The 21,148-nt window shown below is 61.1% G+C and overlaps 4 protein-coding genes and 1 long non-coding RNA gene across 5 annotated transcripts; 4 read left to right on the top strand and 1 right to left on the bottom strand.

Annotated features, from left to right (window-relative positions):
* Positions 1-622: 622 nt before the first annotated feature.
* LOC102100449 (heat shock protein beta-11-like) lies at positions 623-1,441 on the bottom strand. Its single transcript, XM_014260180.2, has one exon. The coding sequence runs from the start codon at positions 1,353-1,355 to the stop codon at positions 771-773; it is 585 nt and encodes a 194-aa protein (XP_014115655.2). The 5' UTR covers positions 1,356-1,441; the 3' UTR covers positions 623-770.
* Positions 1,442-2,303: 862 nt separating this feature from the next.
* Positions 2,304-3,139, top strand: LOC102100263 (heat shock protein 30C-like). The gene has a single exon (XM_005531457.3). It carries the CDS (start codon positions 2,381-2,383, stop codon positions 2,984-2,986), a length of 606 nt encoding a protein of 201 aa, XP_005531514.2. The 5' UTR covers positions 2,304-2,380; the 3' UTR covers positions 2,987-3,139.
* An 891-nt stretch (positions 3,140-4,030) lies between these two features.
* KAT2A (lysine acetyltransferase 2A) lies at positions 4,031-10,444 on the top strand. The gene is made up of 18 exons (XM_005531459.3): positions 4,031-4,249; positions 4,838-4,961; positions 5,040-5,185; positions 5,553-5,642; positions 5,790-5,971; positions 6,220-6,411; positions 6,501-6,607; positions 6,747-6,854; positions 6,941-7,077; positions 7,213-7,421; positions 7,492-7,618; positions 7,853-7,963; positions 8,053-8,196; positions 8,441-8,555; positions 8,648-8,684; positions 8,819-8,882; positions 9,089-9,173; positions 9,394-10,444. The coding sequence occupies exons 1-18, from the start codon at positions 4,031-4,033 to the stop codon at positions 9,585-9,587; spliced, it is 2,391 nt and encodes a 796-aa protein (XP_005531516.2). The 3' UTR covers positions 9,588-10,444.
* A 625-nt stretch (positions 10,445-11,069) lies between these two features.
* On the top strand, positions 11,070-15,479 carry DHX58 (DExH-box helicase 58). Its single transcript, XM_014260163.2, has 12 exons — positions 11,070-11,250; positions 11,327-11,528; positions 11,628-11,818; positions 12,019-12,135; positions 12,358-12,484; positions 12,565-12,747; positions 12,831-13,087; positions 13,205-13,354; positions 13,584-13,745; positions 14,008-14,198; positions 14,391-14,487; positions 14,726-15,479. Exons 1-12 carry the CDS (start codon positions 11,083-11,085, stop codon positions 14,903-14,905), a joined length of 2,025 nt encoding a protein of 674 aa, XP_014115638.2. The 5' UTR covers positions 11,070-11,082; the 3' UTR covers positions 14,906-15,479.
* A 646-nt stretch (positions 15,480-16,125) lies between these two features.
* Positions 16,126-19,714, top strand: LOC148182460 (uncharacterized). The gene is made up of 2 exons (XR_015774690.1): positions 16,126-16,260; positions 16,682-19,714. It is a non-coding gene; the product is annotated as an uncharacterized LOC148182460 (long non-coding RNA).
* The last annotated feature ends 1,434 nt before the right edge of the window (positions 19,715-21,148 follow it).

Here is a 21,148-nt window from a genome sequence, read left to right as displayed (position 1 = left end):
GGGGACCTGCTGTTGTTCCTGGTGTGTGTGGGCAATGGGCTGTCTGATCTCAGGGCGGCTTTAGCACAAACAGGCATTCCTGCCTGCTGCCTGCCCGCATTCCTGCTGCCTGCCCACACACCTGCTGCTTGCCTGGGCCTGAGTGCGGGTGTTTGTGGTGGTTATGCATCATGCCCGGGGTTGGGCTTTTCCCTCCCTGCTGCTGGGAGCTCAGGGTGGACCCCAGCAAGCCCTTGCCAAGCTGGGAAGGGGAAAGTGTGAGTACAACAGCCTCACATCACACCCCAGCCAGTGGTTCCCTCCCTGTTCTGTGGGGATGGGTATTGGCCAAGGCTGTGGAGCTGGAGATGATGCTGACAGCAGTGGGAGGGAGGGGTGAGGGTACCCCTGCTGCTCCTGTACAGGTGAGTGGGATGGCCCTTCCTGCCTGCCTCCCTCCCTTGGCAGCACAGTGCTCCCAGATCCCCTCCCTCACAGAACCCTCTGGGTCTGCTCTCTGGCCCCATTTTGTGCTGCCCTGAGAAGCAAAAGAAATTCTTCCCTCTCTGTGCATCCCATCCCCTTGGCACCAAGAGTAGGGCGCAGCCTCCCCACCAGTCAACACCCAGAGAACACGAGAAGATTCAATGCAAAAGTGTTTTTATTGGATACAAAAACATTCCAGTATAGTGAAAAAAATGACATCATTGCCAATGAAGCTTGTCTGGGCTTAAACCCGAGACTCGCTCCTGTCTGCTCCGGTCCTGCCGTGGCCATCGGGTCCCATCCTGTTACACCTGGGCTTTCTTGCTGGCTCCATCCTCAGAAGCTGGTCCGGTCTGTGGGGCAGCAGGGCTGACCTGGATGGGCACGTTCCTCTCGGGAGCGGCCGGCAGTGCCAGCTTGGGGGCCTCGATGCGGAGCTGCCCTTCCTTGGACAGGGAGCAGGTCAGCGCTTCGGCATCCACCTCCTCGGGCACGTCCCACTCCCGCTTCAGCACCTCGTACTTGTAGGAGAAGGAGCCCTTCTCGTCTGTGCTCTGCGTCTCCTTCTGCCCCACCAGCACCACCTTCCTGCCCACCACCTTCACCGACAGCTGCTCGGGAGCGAAGTTCTTGACGTCCTGGCAGACGGAGAAGCCGTCCCCAGAGCCCTGGGTCAGGGTCATGCTGGTGCTTGGGGTGTGCTCTGCAGCGATGGCTCCGTGGTTGCTCAGGAGCTGCTCGAAGCTGCTCATGAACTCCCGAGCTTTCTCCATCTCCTGCTGCAGCTCGGTGAAGATGGTCTCTGCGTGTGGCCAGAGGGTCCTCACTGTGCCCAGCCGGCTGGCCAGGGAGCTGGAGGCGAATGGTGCGAGGTGCATCCGGCAAAGCATCTCTGCTGCTGGTGCTGCTGCTGCTGCTGCTGCTGCTGCTGCTTCTGTCCCCTTTTCCAGTGGGTTGGAAGCGTTCTGCCCCGCTGCAGCCGCCGCAGGTTTTTAAAGCCGTTCCCTGGAGGCGTGGCCGTGTCCTGCACATTACGTCACCCTCGGGAGAAGAGCTCAGCACTTTCCAGCCCGTTCCAGCTCATTCTTGTTAGTCACCCGTGAGAAGAGGCACCGCTGACATCGTGCCCGGCATACCTTCGCCCTGACTCTTACAGCTCTGCTCTCCTGGCTTATAATTAGCAGCATCACCTCAGCCTCCGAGCCTGAGCCACCCTTGCCAAAAATCTGTGCCCTTTGCATTTCCCAGGCATGGAGTGAGTGTGGGTTGGTCTCCTCCCAGCCTTCCCCCACCCTCAGCCGTGGCCCATTTCTCCCATCTGTGTCCACGGAGGTCCCCTCAGCTGAGACCAGAAGTCGGTCCGTGGGCCCATGCCCAGGTGGGGTGCACAGTGGGGTGCTGAGGGGTCAGGACAGGATGGCCAAGAGAGAGAGGGGTCTCAGAAAGCGCAGGAAGTGCCTGGCAGCAGATGACATGGGATATGTACTTTTGGGTGGGACGAGTCCCTGTACTGGCAGAAGTGATGAGCTCCTGGCAGAATGGAGCCTGGCTCCACCAAGCCCCCGGTGGGGGGCCAGGGAAGGGCTGTGTAGCCCCCCGGCCATGGCCCCATGGGCTCTGCTGCATCACGATGGCTCTGCAGAAACCTGAGCTCCCAGCAGTGACTGCGGCTCCCTATTTGTGGCATGTGACGTCCCCAGAAACAGGCGCTGCTATTTTGGCTGGTGGATAATCAGCCTCTCAAAAATAGGCGATGGCTCCAGGAGGGTGCGTGGGGAGAGAGCGTTCTGGAAGGGACACACCCCTGGGCAGGGGAGAATAAAATCCGCTGTTCCCCTGCCCCAGCCCAGCACGGCTCCGGCCACTGCACCGAGCAGAGCTGCAGCACAACCAGGAGCACTCGTTTGGAGCAGAGATGCTTTGCCGCCTGCACTTCATGCCACCCATGTCCAGCTCGCTGTTCCCGTGGCTGGGACCCGTCCGCACCCTCTGGCCACATCCAGGCACCCTCTTCGCCGAGCTGGAGCGGGAGATGCGGCTGGAGATGGAGAGGGCTCGGGAGTTCATGAGCAGCGTCGAGCAGTACCTGAGCGGGAGCAGCCCCGGGCGGCTCGGCATCACCGCAGAGCGCACCCCGAGCACCAGCGCAGCCCTGACCCAGGGCTCTGGGGACGGCTTCTCCGTCTGCCAGGACGTGAAGGACTTTGCGCCCGAGCAGCTGTCGGTGAAGGTGGTGGGCAGGAAGGTGGTGCTGGTGGGGCAGAAGGAGACGCAGAGCACAGACGAGAAGGGCTCCTTCTCCTACAAGTACGAGGTGCTGAAGCGGGAGTGGGACGTGCCCGAGGAGGTGGATGCCGAAGCGCTGACCTGCTCCCTGTCCAAGGAAGGGCAGCTCCGCATCGAGGCCCCCAAGCTGGCACTGCCGGCCGCTCCCGAGAGGAACGTGCCCATCCAGATGGGGCCGGCGGTGGCACAGCCAGCTGGCAGCACTGAGGATGGAGCCGAGCGAGCCAAGGCGTGAAGAGGAGCAACGGGGACCAGGCTGAGCCTGGCTACGGGGGCAGCTGCTGGCCGCAGAGCGGGACCGCGCTAGGACTGCGCGACGCCCCTGGGGGTGGCGTCTGCCCAAACCATACGGCTTTTTTTGATATGTAATAAATATTCCTAACTTTTATTTGTGCGGTTTCTGTGTTTCTTGTCCAGCCCAGTGCTTTGCAGCGCTCCTGCCTGTGCCCACGCAGCGCGATGGGAGGGTGGGGAACGGGGCTGTGCTGGCACCGGGCACGTCCCTGGCACCTCTCCCCAGCTCTGCCCTGGCAGAGGAAGTTGGGCGAGGGGCTCCAGGCCATGTGCAGCACTGAGAATCCCCGGGAAGTCCTGAGCATCCCCCTGGGTAGCCTTCGGACAACCGATTCCCATCTTTGGGATGGTGCTGGAACACTCCCGTGCGGTGCCCGCATCCCCCGCGCCGGGTGCTGGCACCTTCCAGGCGCTGCCCGCAGCTCCGCGCACCAGCCCGACGCTAAACCGCGCCCCGCACGGTGAAGGAGGCGCGGCCTCTCCTAAATGGCCACGCGGGCGGAGCCGGTTCGCTGGTACCGGGCGGGAGGCGCGGCCACGCTCCTCGCCGGGCGCTCGGCCGCCCCCCGTGCCGGCTGCGAGAAGGCGGAGGGAGGCTCGCACACCGCATTTGGAGACCAGGGCGTGGCCACGCTCCATATTTGCGGGAGTCCGCGGAATGCGGAGCGCGCCGCGGGACCGAGCGCGGTACCGGTTACCGGAGAGGTGGGAGGGCTCCTCCGGGCACCGACGGCTCGGCCTCGCCCCGTGAGGGGCTGTCGCGGTGGGTCGTCATGACCGGACCTCGATCCTCTCTGGACGGCTCGCGCCAGCCGCAGTCCCGAGTGCGAGCTCCGCTCCCGTTCGGGACAGCGGGTGACGTGAACCGGGCCCGGGAGCGCCGTCCCGGGAGCACCGGCCCCACCTCCCCCGCCGCGGCGGACTACGGATCCCGGCGTTCCCGGCGCGCAGGCGCACTGAGCGCGGGGCGCACGCGGGGCCCGGCATGGCGGAGCCGGAGGCCCCGCAGCCCGGGCGGCCCCCGCCGGGCCCGGGGACGGGAACGGCGGGGGCGAGCGGGGGAACGGCCGGAGGAGCGGGATCCAGCGACCCGGCACGGCCCGGGCTGAGCCAGCAGCAGCGGGCGAGTCAGCGCAAGGCGCAGGTGCGGGGGTTCCCCCGCGGGAAGAAGCTGGAGAAGCTGGGGGTCTTCTCGGCCTGCAAGGTGGGGGACAGCGGGACCGGGAGGGCAGCGGGTGGGGCTCGAGGCTGGGCAGGAACGGGAGATGCAAGGACGGGCATGGGTGGGCGGTGCAGGACGGGGTGCAGGGGATAGAGGAGTGGAGGTTCGGTGCTGTGCATGGGTGGGGGATGAAGGACGAGGGTGCTGACCTGAGTGGGGGGTGCAGGAGGGAGTTGCAAGGACGTTTGTGGGTGTAGGAGGGAAATTTAGGGGGTGCAGGAGGGTGAGTGCAAGGGATACGTGGACAAAGGATGCGGGATTGGGTGCTGGGATGTACGTGGGGTGCAGGAGAGGTGTGCTGTGCTGTGTGCAGGCAGGGGGTGCAGGAAGAGAGTGCTGAGTTATCCAAGGGAGGTGCAGGGATGTCACTGAGCAGGGGCTGCAGAGTCCTGGGGCTGCATGGAGGAGCGTTGGGATGGTGGCTGATGCAGGGTGAGGGCTGAGAAAAGCTGAGCTGGGTGAAAAGGGGTCGGTGGGAGCCGGGGAAATCCTTTGGCCACAGAAGGCGGCAGCCTCAGCCCGTGGCAGTGCGTGGGACACTGCAACCACCACTCCTGTCCCTCATCCCAGGCCAACGACGCTTGCAAATGCAATGGCTGGAAGAACCCAAACCCCCCCACAGCCCCTCGAATGGACCTGCAGCAGCCGGTGACCAACCTGAGCGAAGCGTGCCGGAGCTGTGGCCATGCCCTGGGTAACTCCTGTGGGACCTCCTGGGCAGGGCGAGCGGTGCTGATCCCTCGGCCTCACGGTGCTTTTCTCTCCGGCACAGCGGATCATGTGTCCCACCTGGAGAACGTCTCAGAGGAAGAGATCAACCGTCTGCTGGGCATGGTGGTGGACGTGGAGAACCTGTTCATGTCAGTGCACAAGGAGGAGGACACGGACACCAAGCAGGTGTATTTCTACCTGTTCAAGGTGTGTCTGGGGCTCTGCATGTCTCACTGCCCCACTCATGGAGGGATTTGTCTGGTCATTGTGGGGGAGCGGGGGCTGTCCCACTGTTCGTGCTCTGTTGGAGCTGGTGCTGAAGCTGGGGCTGTGAACCATCCACAGCCCAGCTGTGGAATGCCAACCCTCTTCTGGAGTGACTGCTCTCCTGGCCTTGAATTCCCTAGGGGGGCAGTTTCTAGGGGATGAATGGGTGTGCTCCAAGGACAGCACTGGTGCCTTCCTGGCTGCAGAAATTGGAGCAGCCCCATGGCAGCATTCAGCCACCTCCACCATTCTGGGAGCATGCAGTTCCTGGGACTCTTTTTGACCATGTGTGACGGTGTCTTTGTAGCTGCTGCGGAAGTGCATCCTGCAGATGAGCCAGCCTGTGGTCGAGGGGTCCCTGGGGAGCCCCCCCTTTGAAAAACCAAACATTGAGCAGGTGAGGCTGCTGTCAGGCTCGTGCCCTGCCCTGATGACTTGTCGTGCATTCTGCTGCTCTTGCACGGTCCCCTCACTCTCTGGGAGGCAGCATGGAAGAGCCCAGAGCAGCCCCTGGCACCCTCCCACTGTCTCATCCTCTCCCCAGGGAGTCCTGAATTTTGTGCAGTACAAGTTCAGCCACTTGCCACCCAAGGAGCGCCAGACCATGTATGAGCTCTCCAAGATGTTCCTGCTGTGCCTCAACTACTGGAAGCTGGAGACACCGTCCCAGTTCCGTCAGCGCTCCCAGAACGACGATGTGGCCACCTACAAGGTCAACTACACCAGGTGAGGGCAGGGGGCCACTGAGCCAGCCCCCCTGGGGTCTAACTCCCAGGACTCTCCCCAGCTCTCCCAGACCGTCAGTCCAGTAGGAGAGCAGGCACCCAGTGGGGTCAGTGCTTCTAATGGTCAGCTGTGCCCTTTGTCCACCTGCTCTTCTCGCCCCTGCTCCCAGCAGCATTGGCCCAGCAGGGATATGGTTGCTCTGGGGTCTGGTTCTGGCCCTGTCACCAGAGCCCCTTCCTGTCCCACAGGTGGCTGTGCTACTGCCATGTGCCACAGAGCTGTGACAGCCTGCCCCGCTATGAGACCACCCACGTCTTTGGGCGCAGCCTCCTCAAGTCCATCTTCACGGTGACCCGCCGGCAGCTGCTGGAGAAGTTCCGGGTGGAGAAGGACAAGCTGGTGCCGGAGAAGCGGACACTGATCCTCACCCACTTCCCCAAGTAGGTGCCCGGTGTGGAGATGGCAGCTGGAGCGCTGAGGGGACTCCTCTTTTGGGGTGCTTGCATGCTGATGTGCCACTCCCTTCCAGGTTCCTCTCCATGCTGGAGGAGGAGATCTACGGTGAGAACTCTCCAATCTGGGAGGCTGATTTCACAGTGCCAGCTACAGAGGGTGCCCAGCTGGTGTCTCGCCCAGGTATTTTAGGAAGCAGCTCCCGGTGTTTGGGGGCTGTGGGATAAAGGGTCAGGGTGTGGCTGAGCAGTGGCGGTGGCTGGGCTGCCATGGCGTGATGAGGCATTTTCCAGCAGTCATGGGCACCATGGGTCTGTTGCAGCTGTGGTGAGCACCGTTGCCGTGCCCACCACTCCTCTCTTCAGCAAGAAGCTCAGCAGCAGCAGCTCAGCTGCCAGCCTGGACTCCAGCACCCCAGAGCCCCTGCCAGGTAAGGTCCCATGAGCCCACGCCAGAGAGCTGGAACTGTTCGTGGTTCCTCCCAGCACTGCATGTGCCGCTCTGCTCCCATCCCAGGAGAGAAGCGGAAGCTACCTGAGAGCCTGACGCTGGAGGATGCCAAGCGGATCCGTGTCATGGGAGACATCCCCATGGAGCTGGTGAACGAGGTCATGCTGACCATCACGGACCCTGCTGCCATGCTGGGCCCCGAGGTATGGGCTGCGGATGCTGGGGTGGCTCTGGTCCTCTCCAGGGCCCACAGAGCTGCTTCCCCAGTGTGCCGAGGTGGAGTGGGGCTGCACAACAGAGGGTGTGCAGAGCCAGTGACCCCGACCCCGTGCCCCCAGACCAGCCTGCTGTCGGCCAACGCGGCGCGGGATGAGACGGCGCGGCTGGAGGAGCGCCGCGGCATCATCGAGTTCCACGTCATCGGCAACTCGCTCTCACAGAAATCCAACAAGAAGATCCTGATGTGGCTGGTGGGGCTGCAGAATGTCTTCTCACACCAGCTGCCCCGCATGCCCAAGGAGTACATCACTCGCCTCGTCTTTGACCCGTGCGTGGCTGGGGGATGCGGGGGGGCCGGTGTGGGGGGCTCCCCTCACCCTCGGCCGTGCTGCCCGCAGGAAGCACAAGACCCTGGCACTGATCAAGGACGGACGAGTGATCGGGGGCATCTGCTTCCGCATGTTCCCTACCCAAGGTTTCACGGAGATTGTGTTCTGTGCTGTCACCTCCAATGAGCAAGTGAAGGTGAGAGCAGGGAGATGGGCACACACATGTGCCCCCCAAAGCCTGGCATGGGCAGGATGGTCTCTCTGTAGCTTGTGTAGGGCTGTCCCAGCCCCTGTTCAGCACTGGCCAACCCCAAGCAGTGGTGGTTGCTCCAGGAAATCTTCCAGCTGCCATTTCCATGGGTGGGAGGGGGTTGTTTATCCCAACTGGCGCTGCTTGGGGGGGGCCCCTGTCTCACGGTACTTCCCCAAGGGCTATGGGACGCACCTGATGAACCACCTGAAGGAGTACCACATCAAGCACAACATCCTCTACTTCCTCACCTATGCAGATGAGTACGCCATTGGCTACTTCAAAAAGCAGGTGGGCTCCTTTCCCTAGGAGCTATCCCCAGCTCTGCTGCGCACCTGCCCCCTTCCACCTACCCCCTCCCACCTGCTCCTCTCTCCTAGGGCTTTTCTAAGGACATCAAGGTCCCCAAGAGCCGCTACCTGGGATACATCAAGGACTACGAGGGGGCGACCCTGATGGAGTGTGAGCTGAACCCCCGCATCCCCTACACTGAGCTTTCACACATCATCAAGAAGCAGAAGGAGGTACAGCCCAGGGGTGGGCAGGAGGGGAGGTGGGTGCTGCCAGCTGCCCCCTGAAGGCAGGGGAGAGGTGTGGGGCTGTGCTGGCCCTGAGAGCAGAGTTGCAGGGCAGCAAGGGGGCACTGGTGGCATTGACACTGGCCAGGGTTGTTTCTGGCCCTGCATGGTGGGTTTGTGGGGTCCCACATCACGGGAGCATCCTGCAGCCCCCACTTACCTGCTCCCTTCTAACCCCCATTCCCTGCAGATCATCAAGAAGTTGATCGAGAGGAAACAGGCCCAGATCCGCAAAGTCTATCCAGGCCTGACCTGCTTCAAGGAGGGCGTGAGGCAGATCCCCATCGAGAGCGTCCCTGGCATCCGTGAGTCCTGGCAGGGGGTCTGGCAGGACGGTGCTGTCCTCCCTCCCCATGGCTGTAGTGCAGACATGCTGACACTGACATTTGTCTTCCAGGAGAAACAGGATGGAAACCACTGGGGAAGGAGAAGGGGTGAGCACTGCATGGGGGTGGGCGTAGACCTGCAGGAGCAGGGCTGGGGGCTCAGCTCAGGCTGTGCCTCAGTCTTGGCAATTTCCTGGCCCTGGAATGGAGAGAGGCTCATGGGAACTGGCTTTGTCATGCAGGAAGGAGCTGAAGGACCCAGACCAGCTCTACAACATGCTGAAGAACCTCCTGGCCCAGATCAAGGTGTGGGCAGGAAAGGACCCTCACTCTGGGGTGCCTGTCTGCCTGACAGGCAGAGCTCAGAGCTGCCTCCCTTGGGATGGGCTGTACAGGGCTTTGTCCTGGGGCATTGCTGGGGGACCGAGGTGTGGGGGGAGCAGGACCCCTGGGTGCTGGGGCGAGCAAGGGTTGTGTGTTCACTGCTCCAACTGCCCCCCACTTCTCCCCAGACCCACCCCAGTGCGTGGCCCTTCATGGAGCCGGTGAAGAAGTCAGAGGCACCAGACTACTATGAAATCATCCGCTTCCCCATTGGTAGGTTGCTGTGTCCAACCTCCCAGGACAGGCTGAGAACCCCACATTAATAGTGGGATCTGTGCTGGGGACTCATGTTTGGGGTGATGGGAGCCTCGGGCTATTCCACCCCAGAGCAATGACAGAGCAATGAGTTGGGACACATGGTTGGTGTCCAGCTCAGTGGCTGGGGGTTGCAGAGGCCTGGGGAGGGAGGGATCTGACCCTTCCCCACCCACAGACCTGAAGACCATGACGGAGCGCCTGAAGAACCGCTACTACGTCACCAAGAAGCTGTTCATCGCCGACCTGCAGCGCATCATCACCAACTGCCGCGAGTACAACCCGCCTGACAGCGACTACTGCAAGTGTGCCAACACCCTCGAGAAGTTCTTCTACTTCAAGCTCAAGGAGGGGGGGCTCATCGACAAGTAGCGGGGGCTGGCCTAGACCTGCTGTGGCCACTGGCCCTCCCATGGGAGGGACAGGGCTCCTGTAGGATCTAGCCCCACTCTGTTGGTGGGAGCTGCTGGAGGGATTGGTGCTGCTGAGCAGCCTGGGGAGCTGGGCTTTCATTCCTGGGGAGCCACAGGGGCTGGGGGGCTGGTGCTTTTATCCCTGAGGTGCTCTGGCTGCCTCTCCCAGGGAATAGGGGTGAGGCTGGAGCTGCCTCATCAGGACCTGCCCTGGGCAGGGACAGCACTGAGCTCCTGCCTCTGCCTGGGGAGGGGAAGCCCCCTGACCCCTGTGCATCCCCTTACCTGGGATCGTGCCTTCTGCCCTGACTCCCTGTGACAGGGCAGGGGTACACAAGTGCTTTGGTTTCTGCTCCGTCCACGTACAGGCAGCCCCTACCCCTCACACTGAATGTACGGCGGGGTCAGCCCTGTGCTGCCCGCAGCGGTGCTGCTCCTGGGCCAGGGTCCTGCTGGGCAGGGGGCTCTGCCCTGCACACCCAGCTCCTGCTGCCTCTGTCAGCTCTTCCCTCCCCCCGGGGCAGGTCTGCCTTCCCTGCCTGTACATCCTCCCTGCCTGCCCCTGCTGCCAGCTGGGGTGTGGGAGGCTGCCAGCCCCAGTCCTGCCCCTCTGAGTGCCAGGGAAGGTGGCTGCCCGGTGCTGTGCTGGCCTCTGCTCCCTGCTCTGCTCTGGCTGGCAGCCACATCTGCTCGTCTCCCCCCTTGCTCCCACCTCCTTGTGCCCTCCACCCCTTTCCCTGCCCCCTACTCCCCCATTCCACTTGACTGGTGTTTTCGTTGGTTTGTTTGTTTTGTTTTTTTTTTTAATAAATGTCCTTGTGCAGCCCCAGCTCCATTCTTGGGGCTCACCCCAGCGTGGTAGGCGAGGGAACAACCTGGGATGCTCCAGAGGGCGTTGGGGAGGGGAGCAGGAACAGCTCGGGATGGGGAGAGAGTGAAGATCGCGGTGGATGGGCTGGGCAGAACTGGGGTGCGGGGGTTGGTTGGGGTGCACGGTGCTGCGCTGGGGTCCCGGACAGGCCGGGGCACAGGGGCGGGGGATTCTGCGGGAGCTCCACTCGGTTTTGGTTTCGGCTCCAGTTTGCAGCCGGGGCTCCAGGGGGGGCTCCCCGGGCCGGGCGGGCGGCTCGGTTCGGTTCGGTTCGGCTGGGCAGGGTTCGGCTCGGCTCGGTTCGATTCGGTTTGACTCGGCTGGGCAGGGTTCGGCTCGGCTTGGCTGGGTTCGGTTCGGTTTGGCTCGGCTGGGCAGGGTTCGGCTCGGCTCGGCTCGGTTCGGTTCGGTTTGGCTCGGCTGGATTCGGCTCGGCTCGGTTCGGCTCGGCTGGGTTCGGCTCGGCTCGGCTGGGTTCGGCCGTGGCCCCCCCTTGCCGGGCCCTCCCCCTGCCCCGCCCCGCCGGGACCGGGCGGATGCGCCGCCTCCAGTTTCGATTCCCGAGCGGTCCCGGCTGCGGGGAATGGAGCTCTGGGGGTACCAGCGGGAGGCGGCGGCCCCGGCCCTGCTCGGCCGCAACAGCATCGTTTGTCTGCCCACGGGCGCCGGGAAGACCCGAGTGGCCGTCCACGTGTGCCGGCGGCACCTGGAGAGCCGGCGGGGCGGAAAGGTGGCCGTGCTTGTCAACAAGGTACTGCCCTGCCCCAGCACCGCGGGAGCCTCGGCGGGGATCCCGGCCGCTGCTGAGGGTGCTCCTGTGGGCGCAGGTGCACCTGGTGGACCAGCACAGCGAGAAGGAGTTCCACGCACTGCAGGACACCTTTAAGGTGGCGTCCGTCAGTGGGGACACCAGCCACAAAACCTTCTTTGCCATGCTGGTGAAGAAGAGCGACGTTGTCATCTGCACAGCCCAGATTCTGCAGAACGCCCTGGTCAGCACGGAGGAGGACATGCACGTGGAGCTGACAGGTAGGCACCACACCACATGTACTGCTGGCCCCACGGCTGTGGCTGAGCCCCCAAGCTGAGCAACCGTCTCACCCTGCTCCCCTCCCTGGCCCGGAGCAGATTTCTCACTGCTGGTGATAGACGAGTGCCACCACACACACAAGGACGCCGTCTACAACAAGATCATGCTGAGATACCTTCAGCGCAAGCTCAGCGGGGAGCAGGACCTGCCACAGGTCCTGGGGCTGACGGCATCCCCTGGCACTGGGGGGGCAACATCCTTTGAGGGGGCCGTAGAGCACATCCTGCAGGTGCGTCCTGTGCCCCGTCCTGCTTCAGCACAGCTCGCCTTGGGGTTCAGCAGGGTGTCCCTTGGGATGAGGACAGGTGTGTGGGTGCTGGGCAGTCCAAAGGTGTCATCCCCAAACTCACCAGGTTGCCAGCGAGCACCACGCACAGCATTGTCCTGGGCAGCTGGGCTCAGGGTGGAAGCAGGGTCTTTCCCTCTCAGATCTGTGCCAACCTGGACACTGAGAAGATCACACTGGTGCAGGACGAGGTGCAGCACCTGCAGAGCCATGTCCCCCAACCCAAGAAGCAGTATGACCTGTGCCAGGAGAGAGAGCAGGTGAGGGATGGCTGCTCAGAGCCATGGGGTTACTCACTGGGTGGGAGATGAGACCCCCAAACCCTGCTGGGTGAGGGGCTGTGTCCCTTCATCCGCTTCACTCAGGCCAGCGTGAAAAATCAGTTAACCCAGAGCTTTGGTGCTGGGGGATCCTGCAACTGTCTGGGTCCTGCCATGCAAGCAGCCACAATTCCCGGGTCCTGAGCCCCTCCCTGCTCCCAGGACCCCTTTGGTGAGCAGCTGAAGAAGGTGATGGTGCAGATCCAGCAGTTCATGGAGAAGCCGGATCTCCCGCAGAACTTCGGCACGCAGATTTACGAGCAGCGCATTGTGGAGCTGGAGAAGAGAGGTGAGGGTGTGGCAGTGCGGGTGTGGCAGGGCTGAGCCGCGGGTTCAGGCTGTGATTGCGGTGTCCCCTGGCCCCTCCAGCTGCAGAGATGTTTTGTCGCAAGACGCGGGTGTGCGCCCTTCACCTGCGCAAATACAACGACGCTTTGCTGATCAGTGACGCCGTGCGGATGGTGGACGCCTTCCAGTGCCTCCAGCAGTTCTACAGCGCTGAGAAGGATAAGAAGGGCCCCACCGAACAGTTCCTCACTGCCATGTTTGAGGGTAACAGAGGGGCCTGGAGGGGGGTGATACTGGCTGCATTTTGGGGGCAGGGAGTGTCCCTGACACCCCGCTCACCTGTGCAGAGAACAGGGCGAGCCTGCAGGCACTTGCCGGGGACCACCGCTATGAGAACCCCAGGCTGGGCAAGCTGGAGGAGATCCTGCGTGAGCACTTTCAGCCCCTGGGAACTTCTCGTGGCATCATCTTCACCCAGACAAGGCAGAGTGCCCACAGCCTGCTCAGCTGGCTGCAGACCACAGCCACGCTCCACAGGCAACACATCAGAGCTGCTGTCCTCACCGGCGCTGGCTACAGCAACCAGACCAGGCACATGACACAGGCGAGTGGAGGAAGGAACTGGGCTGACCCCACCCGGCACATTTTGGGGTGCTGCGGATGCTGCCCAGGTCTCAGAACCCTACACAGCTGCTGAAGCATCACCCCTCTGTCTACCCAGAATGAGCAGCAGAATGTGATCAAGCAGTTCCGTGAGGGAGCCCTCAACCTTCTCTTCTCTACCAGTGTGGCCGAGGAGGGCCTGGACATCCCCGAGTGCAACATTGTGGTCCGCTATGGGCTGATGACCAATGAGATCGCCATGATGCAGGTGCTGCCCCGGCTCCCTCTGGCCCTGCCAGGATCCCCCAAAGCTGAAGGGGTGGGACACCGGGGCTCTTGCATTCCCTGCAGGCAGCTCCCTGGGGATGAGCCCAGCAGAACATCTCCTTGGCAAGGCACAGGGGAGGGTGGAGGTGGCTCCATCCTCACAGGGTAGCACAGAAGTCTTGGCTGTGTCCCTCTTCTACTGACTGCAACATTTGGACCTTGCCCTGCAGGCCCGGGGCCGTGCCCGTGCTGAGAACAGCGTCTACTCGGTCCTTGCCAAAGCCAACAGCAGAGAAGTGACCCGAGAGCTGCTCAATGAGGACCTGGTGGAGCTCATGAAGAGGGCGATTCAGGCAGTGCAAGCCATGCCTGAGCAGGATTACTGCCAAAAGGTGGATACTGGGTGCTGCTGTGGGCACTGGCAGGGCCAGGCAGCTCTTGCTCCCCTCTGCACCCTGCATTTGGCTGCCTGCTCTGTCTCGGGGAAGCACCAGATCCTGGCATGGGGTTGTGTGAGGGGCACAGGGCAGTGTGTGCCCATCCTGCCCTGTGGCTTGTGCTCCTGGGATGACACATCCCTCGGTAGCCGTGGATTTGCCGTGTCTGCCATCTGTCCCTGCCCTGCAGTCCTGTCCTGACCCCTGTCCCCCCCAGATCCAGGAGCTGCAGCGGGTGGCCGTGGCCAGCTGGCTGATGAAGGAGGCCAGGATCAGCAAGCAGCGGCAGCTGCACGACCCGGACGCTGTTCGCCTGTACTGCGTCAACTGCAACACGGCCGTGTGCCGCGGCAGCGACATCCGCACCGTGGAGGGCATGCACCACGTCAACATCAACCCCAAATTTGGGTAGGAGTCTCACATGGGCAGCGGTGAGCAGGCAGATGGGTGAGGGTAGCACCAGCCTGCTGCCAGCTCTTTCTCAGGGACCTTGGTACAGGGAGATTGCAGGAACTTTGTTGGACTACGGGAGCACCTGTGCTGCCCTGTTTGTGTCCCCTGGACCATCATCCTTAGTGTCTGGTGACCATTTCCTTCCAGGTCGTATTACAGAGTTTCCTCTGGGAAAATACAGTTCCAGCGTACTTTCAAGGACTGGGAGCCCGGCTGCTGTATCTCCTGCAAAGCCTGCAGCCAGGTGAGCTCCACAATTCCCCTGTGTCTGCAGCCCAGTCAGAGCAGGAGGGACAGGAAGGGCTGTGCCTTGTGCCCCAGCTCCCAGCTGCACATGCGTGTGTCACGTGTGTGCTGTGGGACGTGGACATGGGCTGTCTCCAGAGGAAGGACATTCCTTGGGAGCACGAGCTGTCCCATCCCTGTGTGCGTGGCCCTGGGGATGCTGTGTGTGTGTAACTGTCCCCTCCCTGCCCACACAGAACTGGGGGATGGAGATGCTGTACCGGCAGGTGAAGCTGCCTATCCTCTGCATCAAAAACTTCGTGGTGGAGACACCAGAAGAGAAGAGGAGGTACAAGAAGTGGGGCTCTGTGACGTTCCCCATCAAGGCGTTTGACTACCTGGAGTACTGCTCTGACACCTGCAGCCTGTCCTTCTAGCACAGGCTCTGTTCAGAACAGGAATATTCACAGGGCACTTCCAGGGTGCTACATGAACAGAGGAGGCTTCCTTGACCCTTGGACAGAGAGCCACGGCTCACTCCTCTCCTCCTCACTGGTCTGAGCCCTAGCAGCGTGTCCCTAGCTGGAGCCCATGGCTGCTGAAGGGGCTTTGCTGCACCCACGTAGAAAGGATGAGATGCTGGGATGGAAAATCATCCAAACCCTTCCTTGCTCCCCATGCTGCTGCCTTCTCAACCGTGCCAGGGGAGCCATCTGTTTCTGTGGGTCCAGGACAGTGCTTCTCCACCCTGATTTAAGAATTTGATGGGTCTCCATTAAAAACACAGATGCTGGACTGAAGGGGCAGGGTGGCCGCATGACTCGTGGCAAGAGCTGGCTGGGCTGAGGCTGCGAGGGGGGACATGGCCCTAGAGCCAGAACCCACTGTACCCTGAGCCAGCAGAACAGGGGTCTCCAGGGGACAGTGGGGTCTGTGAGGCTGTCCCGGCTCTATCCGACCCGCAGACAGTGGCCTGAGCGACCCATCCCACCCAGCCACCCAAGGCCGAACCTTCCCGAGGTGCAGAACGAGCCTAAACCCCTCTGGGGCAGCCCCTTGGGTCCCCTCGGGATCACCTGGGAGCGCCCTGGGTTTTGCGTCCGAGCTTCGGGGGAGCCGCGGGGCTTGCGGGGGGCTCGGGACCGGGACCGGGCTGGGGCACAGGACCGGGCCGGCTTCGGGATTCGGTACCGGGAGCGCCCGCGCTGCCCCGGCCGCGGCCGCTGGAGGGAGCCCCGGGCCGGGCTGGGGAGAGCGGGGAACCGGGAAACGATCCCGGGGGAACCGGGAAACGATCCCGGGGGAACCGGGAGTGTTCGGGGAACCGAGAAACGATCCCGGGGGAACCGGGAGTGTTCGGGGAACCGGGAAACGATCCCGGGGGAACCGGGAGTGTTCGGGGAACCGGGAAACGATCCCGGGGGACCGGGGGATGTTCAGGGAACCGGGGGATGCCTGGGGAACCGGGAGATGATCCGGCGGGGGCCGGGGGATGCTCCGGTGGGTACAGGGGGCTGCAGCTGCCGCTCCACGCGTGTCCCTGCCCCCCGGGATCCTGCCACACTCGTTGGTGCTGGCCCGGGGAACCCCCCCCGCCCCCCGGTAAGCAGCGCTGGTGCTCGGCAGGTCCCGGTGGGGAGGAGCTGCAGAAGGGCGAGGACACGAGCAGGGAACGGAGTCCTGCTCCTGCCTGACTTTGGTACCAGAGGCTCCCGCGGTGTCAGGCACACACAGCCCGCCTTCAGGTGGAGATGGCCCTGGGGAAACCAAGCTCCTTTTCATCGGAAACTGGGTAATGAGGCCATTTGAGTTATTTGTAGCTCCTTGTGGGCTGGGATGGCCTCTCCTCCCACTCCCTAGGCAGGATCCCTTCCCCAGAGACCCCAGACTGTTTTGCTCAGCTCAAATTGCCCTGATTTGTGCTTGGAGAATTGAGGTTGTGAGTTAGCCCAGTGGGTGCCCACAGCACTGGGTGCTGCAACCTCTCCCCAGCCCTGGTAGATCTGTCTGTCAGCTTGGGTGCCCCAAACCAGAATTCCTGTAACAAAACTTCCCCCTTTTTGAGGGGGTGCAGCTGACTCCATGGGATACGGGGCCAGGACAGCACTGTGAGTCTCTGTGGGTTTTGCAAGTGGGTCTGTATCCAGCTTCTGCTTGTTTTTCCCTCTGTGTCCCTGGTTTAACATCAGCCACATCGGATTTCTCCTTCCCAGGGGCTCGGTCACCTTGGGCCTGGCGGCAGGGAGCAGCCGAGCTGCAGTGATCAGCGCTGTGACCTTGGTCAGTGTCCTTCAGGGCTGGCATCCCTCAGAGCCTGCATCCTTCTGAGCCAGCATCCTTCAGGACCGGCATCCTTCAGAGCCAGCCTCCTGTGGCCAAATCCCCAGGCTGGAAGAAGTCTGTGGCTCGAAGCACCTTTGCTTATCTCAGCTCCCCAGAGTCCTTACGTTCCGGCCATCACGACTGGCTGTCTGTAAGCAGAGATGGGCAGCATTAGCCCGGCAGCAAACAGCTGCTGCAGCAAGTTCTGCTGGCACAAGCAGCATGGTTTGCCCCTGGCCCACAGGCTGCCAGCACGGGAGCAGCCCCAGGAACGCCTGTGGCCTCCTGCCCCAGCACTCCCGTGCCCCCGGCAGCCGGGTGTGCTCACAGAGTCAGGGCAATGCAGCAATTTATTCTTCACAGCTCATTTCATTTGTCATCAGTGCGTCAGAAAGCACCGATTCCCCTCCCAAGGCACCAGCTGGAAAACCTCCGGCTCCTCCACCTGGCAGTGCCTCAGGTCAGCCCTTTCCCCAGGCTGGTGTTTAGCGGGACTTAGTGCTCAGCCTGTTCGACTTATCGGGAAGGAGCCTGAGATGTGATTTGATTACAGCATGCAAGCATCTTCCTGGGGAGAAAACTGCTGGGTATTAAAGGGCTCTTTAACTTGGCAGAGAGAGGAATAATGAGAACTGGGGCTGAAAGATAAAGTCAGGCAGATTGAAATTTGAAATCCAGGGCAGGTCTGCAGCAAAGAGGGCACAAAGCAGGACCTCAGGCACCTTTCTCAAAGAGATGCCTGGTGCTGAGGGTCCTGCCCTGTGGGTGGTTCCATCCTGCTTCATGGTTTCGGCTCAGGCAGCAGCAGGATGAGCAGCAAGAGTCCAGTGGCATCCTGGGTGAGGGGGATGGGAACTGAATTTTGCTTCCCAGGCACATTTGAAAATCTGGCTATTGCACAGTATCTCTTCCAGAGCCTGGGAGCACATCAGACCCCGAGGTGACCTTTCCCGGGACAGCTGGATTTTCCCTCTCTGTACCAGGGGAAATTCCATCCTTCAGAAAAGTGCTTGCAGTGGAGGAATTGGATGCCCAAACCCAGAAGCCCTCTCCCCATTTTGTTCCTGCATCTCCTTTTCTCCACTGCCGGGAGCTCACGGGAGCCCACAAAGCGTGCGGGGGTTCCCTGTCCCACCCGGCCCCGCCGGGAGTTAATCCTGACTGTTCGCATGTCAGGATGCTGCTGGATTAAACAAGGGGATTAGCATCAAACAATTTCCCTGGCGCCCCGAGCGGGAGGCAGGAAATATAATCACTGCAGGTTTATTCTGCTTAGGTTCAAACAGCTCCCCAGCACGCAGCGTGAGATTCCGGCCGGGCCGGTGGCACCGCCAGGCACCTGCCCAGGCCAGGGTGGGAGCACCGGGATGAGGCTGGCACCACCAGGGCTGCTCGTGCCGGGGGGATCAGGGAGGTGTCCTGCTGTGTGGCACTCGGGTGGCACTCGGGTGGCACTCAAGTGCCTGCTGAAGCCTGTGCCCCCTGTGGGTCCCACCAGCCCAACCATGGCCAGTGCAGAGGAGCCGTCCTGGCTCGGGGAAAGGGCTGCACCCTTCGCTGGGTGTCCCCAGGAGGGTACAAAAGCCAGCACTCGGGAGACTCCAGTCCCCCACAGTCACCGAGCCCCCCAGCACCGTCCTTCTGGCTGCTCCTGCCAGCCTGGGCTCAGCTGTGGATGGCAGAGGATGGAACAGCCTCAGGGATGTAAAGGCAAATCTCTTTTCCCAACAGCTCCTGGGTTCCTGAGCCAGGGAATGGTGATGCTGCTCTGATCTGATGGCAGCAATGCAGCTTTCATCCCAAGCTTTGTGCCCACCTGGGTCCCAGGGTCCTCTGTCAGCACTGGGGCACAACCCTGTGCTCTCAGCTGCTTAGAAAAAGTAAAACAAACCCCCTAAACCTGGGGTTTTGATGGAACAAGCTCGTGCAGCACTGGCTGGGGCACAACAGCCCTATGCCTGGCAAGGAGACTGGACTTCTCTTCAGACCAGTGCACTGTGGGAGCAGCTGGGCTCACATCCCTATGGCCTCGCTGGCCCAGATATTTTGGTCCCTGGAGGTTTCTTGGCTGCTTTCCTCTGAGGAGCATCCCCAGGGCAGCCAAGTCCCTGGTCAGCTGAGAACAGGACCATGACACGTGCCCACCTTGTTTTTCTAGGAAAGGGCTAAAAATACCATTCTAGGGCTGTGTGGAAGGGCCTGGGCCAATCCTCACTACTGGGAGTCAAGTGATTTACAGCCCTGTGCATGATCCCAGCGACTGTGCAGGGGCAGGGACAGTCCCTAGGCCAGGGCACGTCTCTGTGGGGCAGAAGAGCAGAGGGGCTGCAGGTCCTGCCTTCCTCAGCGCTGCTGGGGGTGGCCAATCTCCTTTCTTGCCATTTTTAGGTGACTGTGTTTGGGCTGGGCATTGGCAGGATGTGGCAGGGGGGATGCAGCACGGTGGGGTAAGAGCCAGGGACAGCTGGCAGGTGCTGCCACAGTCTGGGGCCTCCCAGGACCCCTGGCATGAGCTGCGATATCTGAAAACTCCCAAACAAAATTTCATGCACTAAATCTTAGGGCTGCAATTCTGCTGAGACCTGGCTTTATAATTGGATCTGTCAGAAACCCGTCACACTTAATGTGCAGCTGCCAGCATGCGTGCAACTCCTCAGCGACTGCGCTGCCTCTGCTGGGCACCGGCAAATCTGGTCCTGGGATTTTCCAGCTTGAGGAAAGGTCTAGTTCATACCTAAATCTCTAACCCTGGGAGGAGGACAGCCCTAGTTTTAACTCGAGGTGCCTCAATTTCCCTCTGTGCCAGGGAAGGCAGTGGGATGGGGACGATGCTGGCGAGGCATGAGAGCCCAGCATACGCGTGTGTTCTTCACCTGAGTAATCAAACTCGTTATGCAGTGTTTGATTAAAGGCCACAAAACATATTATCTTTGATTCTTCCACTTTATTTTTGTTGCCTTGTCCCTTGGAGATGAGAGTTGTTCTGGTACGCATTAGTCACAAAGCCCCAACCTCGCGCTGCGTTCCTGCTATCTGAGAAATGAATTATTAATGGTGCATTAAACAGAGACTGGAAAGGGGCCCTGGGACACTGATAATCAGGAGCTAATTGAGGAAGAAATGAGATACTGCTCCCGTTGCAGAACGAGGACTGTGCAGCGCTGCGATACCAAAGGTGACCCTGCTAAAATTCCTGGGCCAACTGCGCCCGGCTCTGCCTGCTCAGCCCTCGCTGGTGGGTCATGTGTGCACCTGGCAAGGATGTTCTCCCTGGCTGGGATGTTCTCCCTGGCTGGGATGTCCTCCCTGGCTGGGATGTTCTCCCTGGCTGGGATATTTTCCTTGGCTGGGATGTTCTCCCTGGCTGGGATGCTCTGCCCTGGCCAGGATGTTCTCTGTGACAGGGATGTTCTTCCTGACAGGAATTCTCTCTCAGGCATCAGAAAGAAATCAGACAAATGCATTCATGGCCCTGGAAAGCTGCTGTATCCCAGATTTTGATGGCATGAAGTAGATCCTGGGGCTGGCCAGGAGTGTGGGCACAGGCTCACACCTCAGGGGTGATATCCCACCTCAGTGGTGGCTGCTCAGGATGCTGGATCCTGCCTGGAACCTCATCTGGGCTCCTTCACAAGTGACTGGGGCTGAACAATTTCAATCAATTTTATTTGTCCTCCCTGGCTGTTTTTCCACACAGCTTTCAGCTGGGGCCTGTCAAATTTCTCCTCTTCCACTCTGGCTGCATTAAAGGCTCACCCCAGCCCTGGCACCACCAGGGGTCCTGTGGGACATTGCCACAGGGCCTTGAGGGCTGGAGCAAGCTGGGAGCAAGGGGAATTGTCACTGTCACTGCCCTCCCTGGCCATGGGCTGCTGCTCTGACAATGTCAGGCTGACATGGGCCCAGAGTGTCCCATCACCTCCCCTCTCCAAAACCCAGTGGAGGCTTGGGTTTAGGACCTGACTGTCCTGTTCCCCTCCTGGTGGGCTCAGTGCTGCTTCCTCCCAATACCCAGCCAAGGCTCCCTGCTCCAGCTCTGCTGCCACGTCACGCTGAAGCAGCCGCAGTTCACCCAGACTCCTTGCATAAATATTTATGCACTGATGCAACACTTTTCTAAATATAAAGCTTTATCTGAAATTTCATTTAAACATTAAGTGTAGATAATTTATTTATAATTAATGTAGACATCAAGCCCCATCTCTGGAATGCCTGTGAGCTTTCATTTATAATTGGGAGGTAAGTCAGGAGCTAGAGGCTGGGCTCTTATCAGTTTCATTTTAATTTTCCTCCTACAGCAAATGAAGCTGGTGCAATTCATCTCTCATTAGGAGGAAGCACAAAACTCCCCTAAAATA

Source organism: Pseudopodoces humilis, chromosome 29 (genome assembly GCF_049639895.1).
Source record: "Pseudopodoces humilis isolate 2021_Gansu_Grassland_sample_001 chromosome 29, ASM4963989v1, whole genome shotgun sequence".
Taxonomy (NCBI): domain Eukaryota; kingdom Metazoa; phylum Chordata; class Aves; order Passeriformes; family Paridae; genus Pseudopodoces; species Pseudopodoces humilis.
The sequence above is the reverse complement of the archived record's forward strand: the minus strand, read 5'-3'. Positions and strand labels throughout refer to the sequence as shown.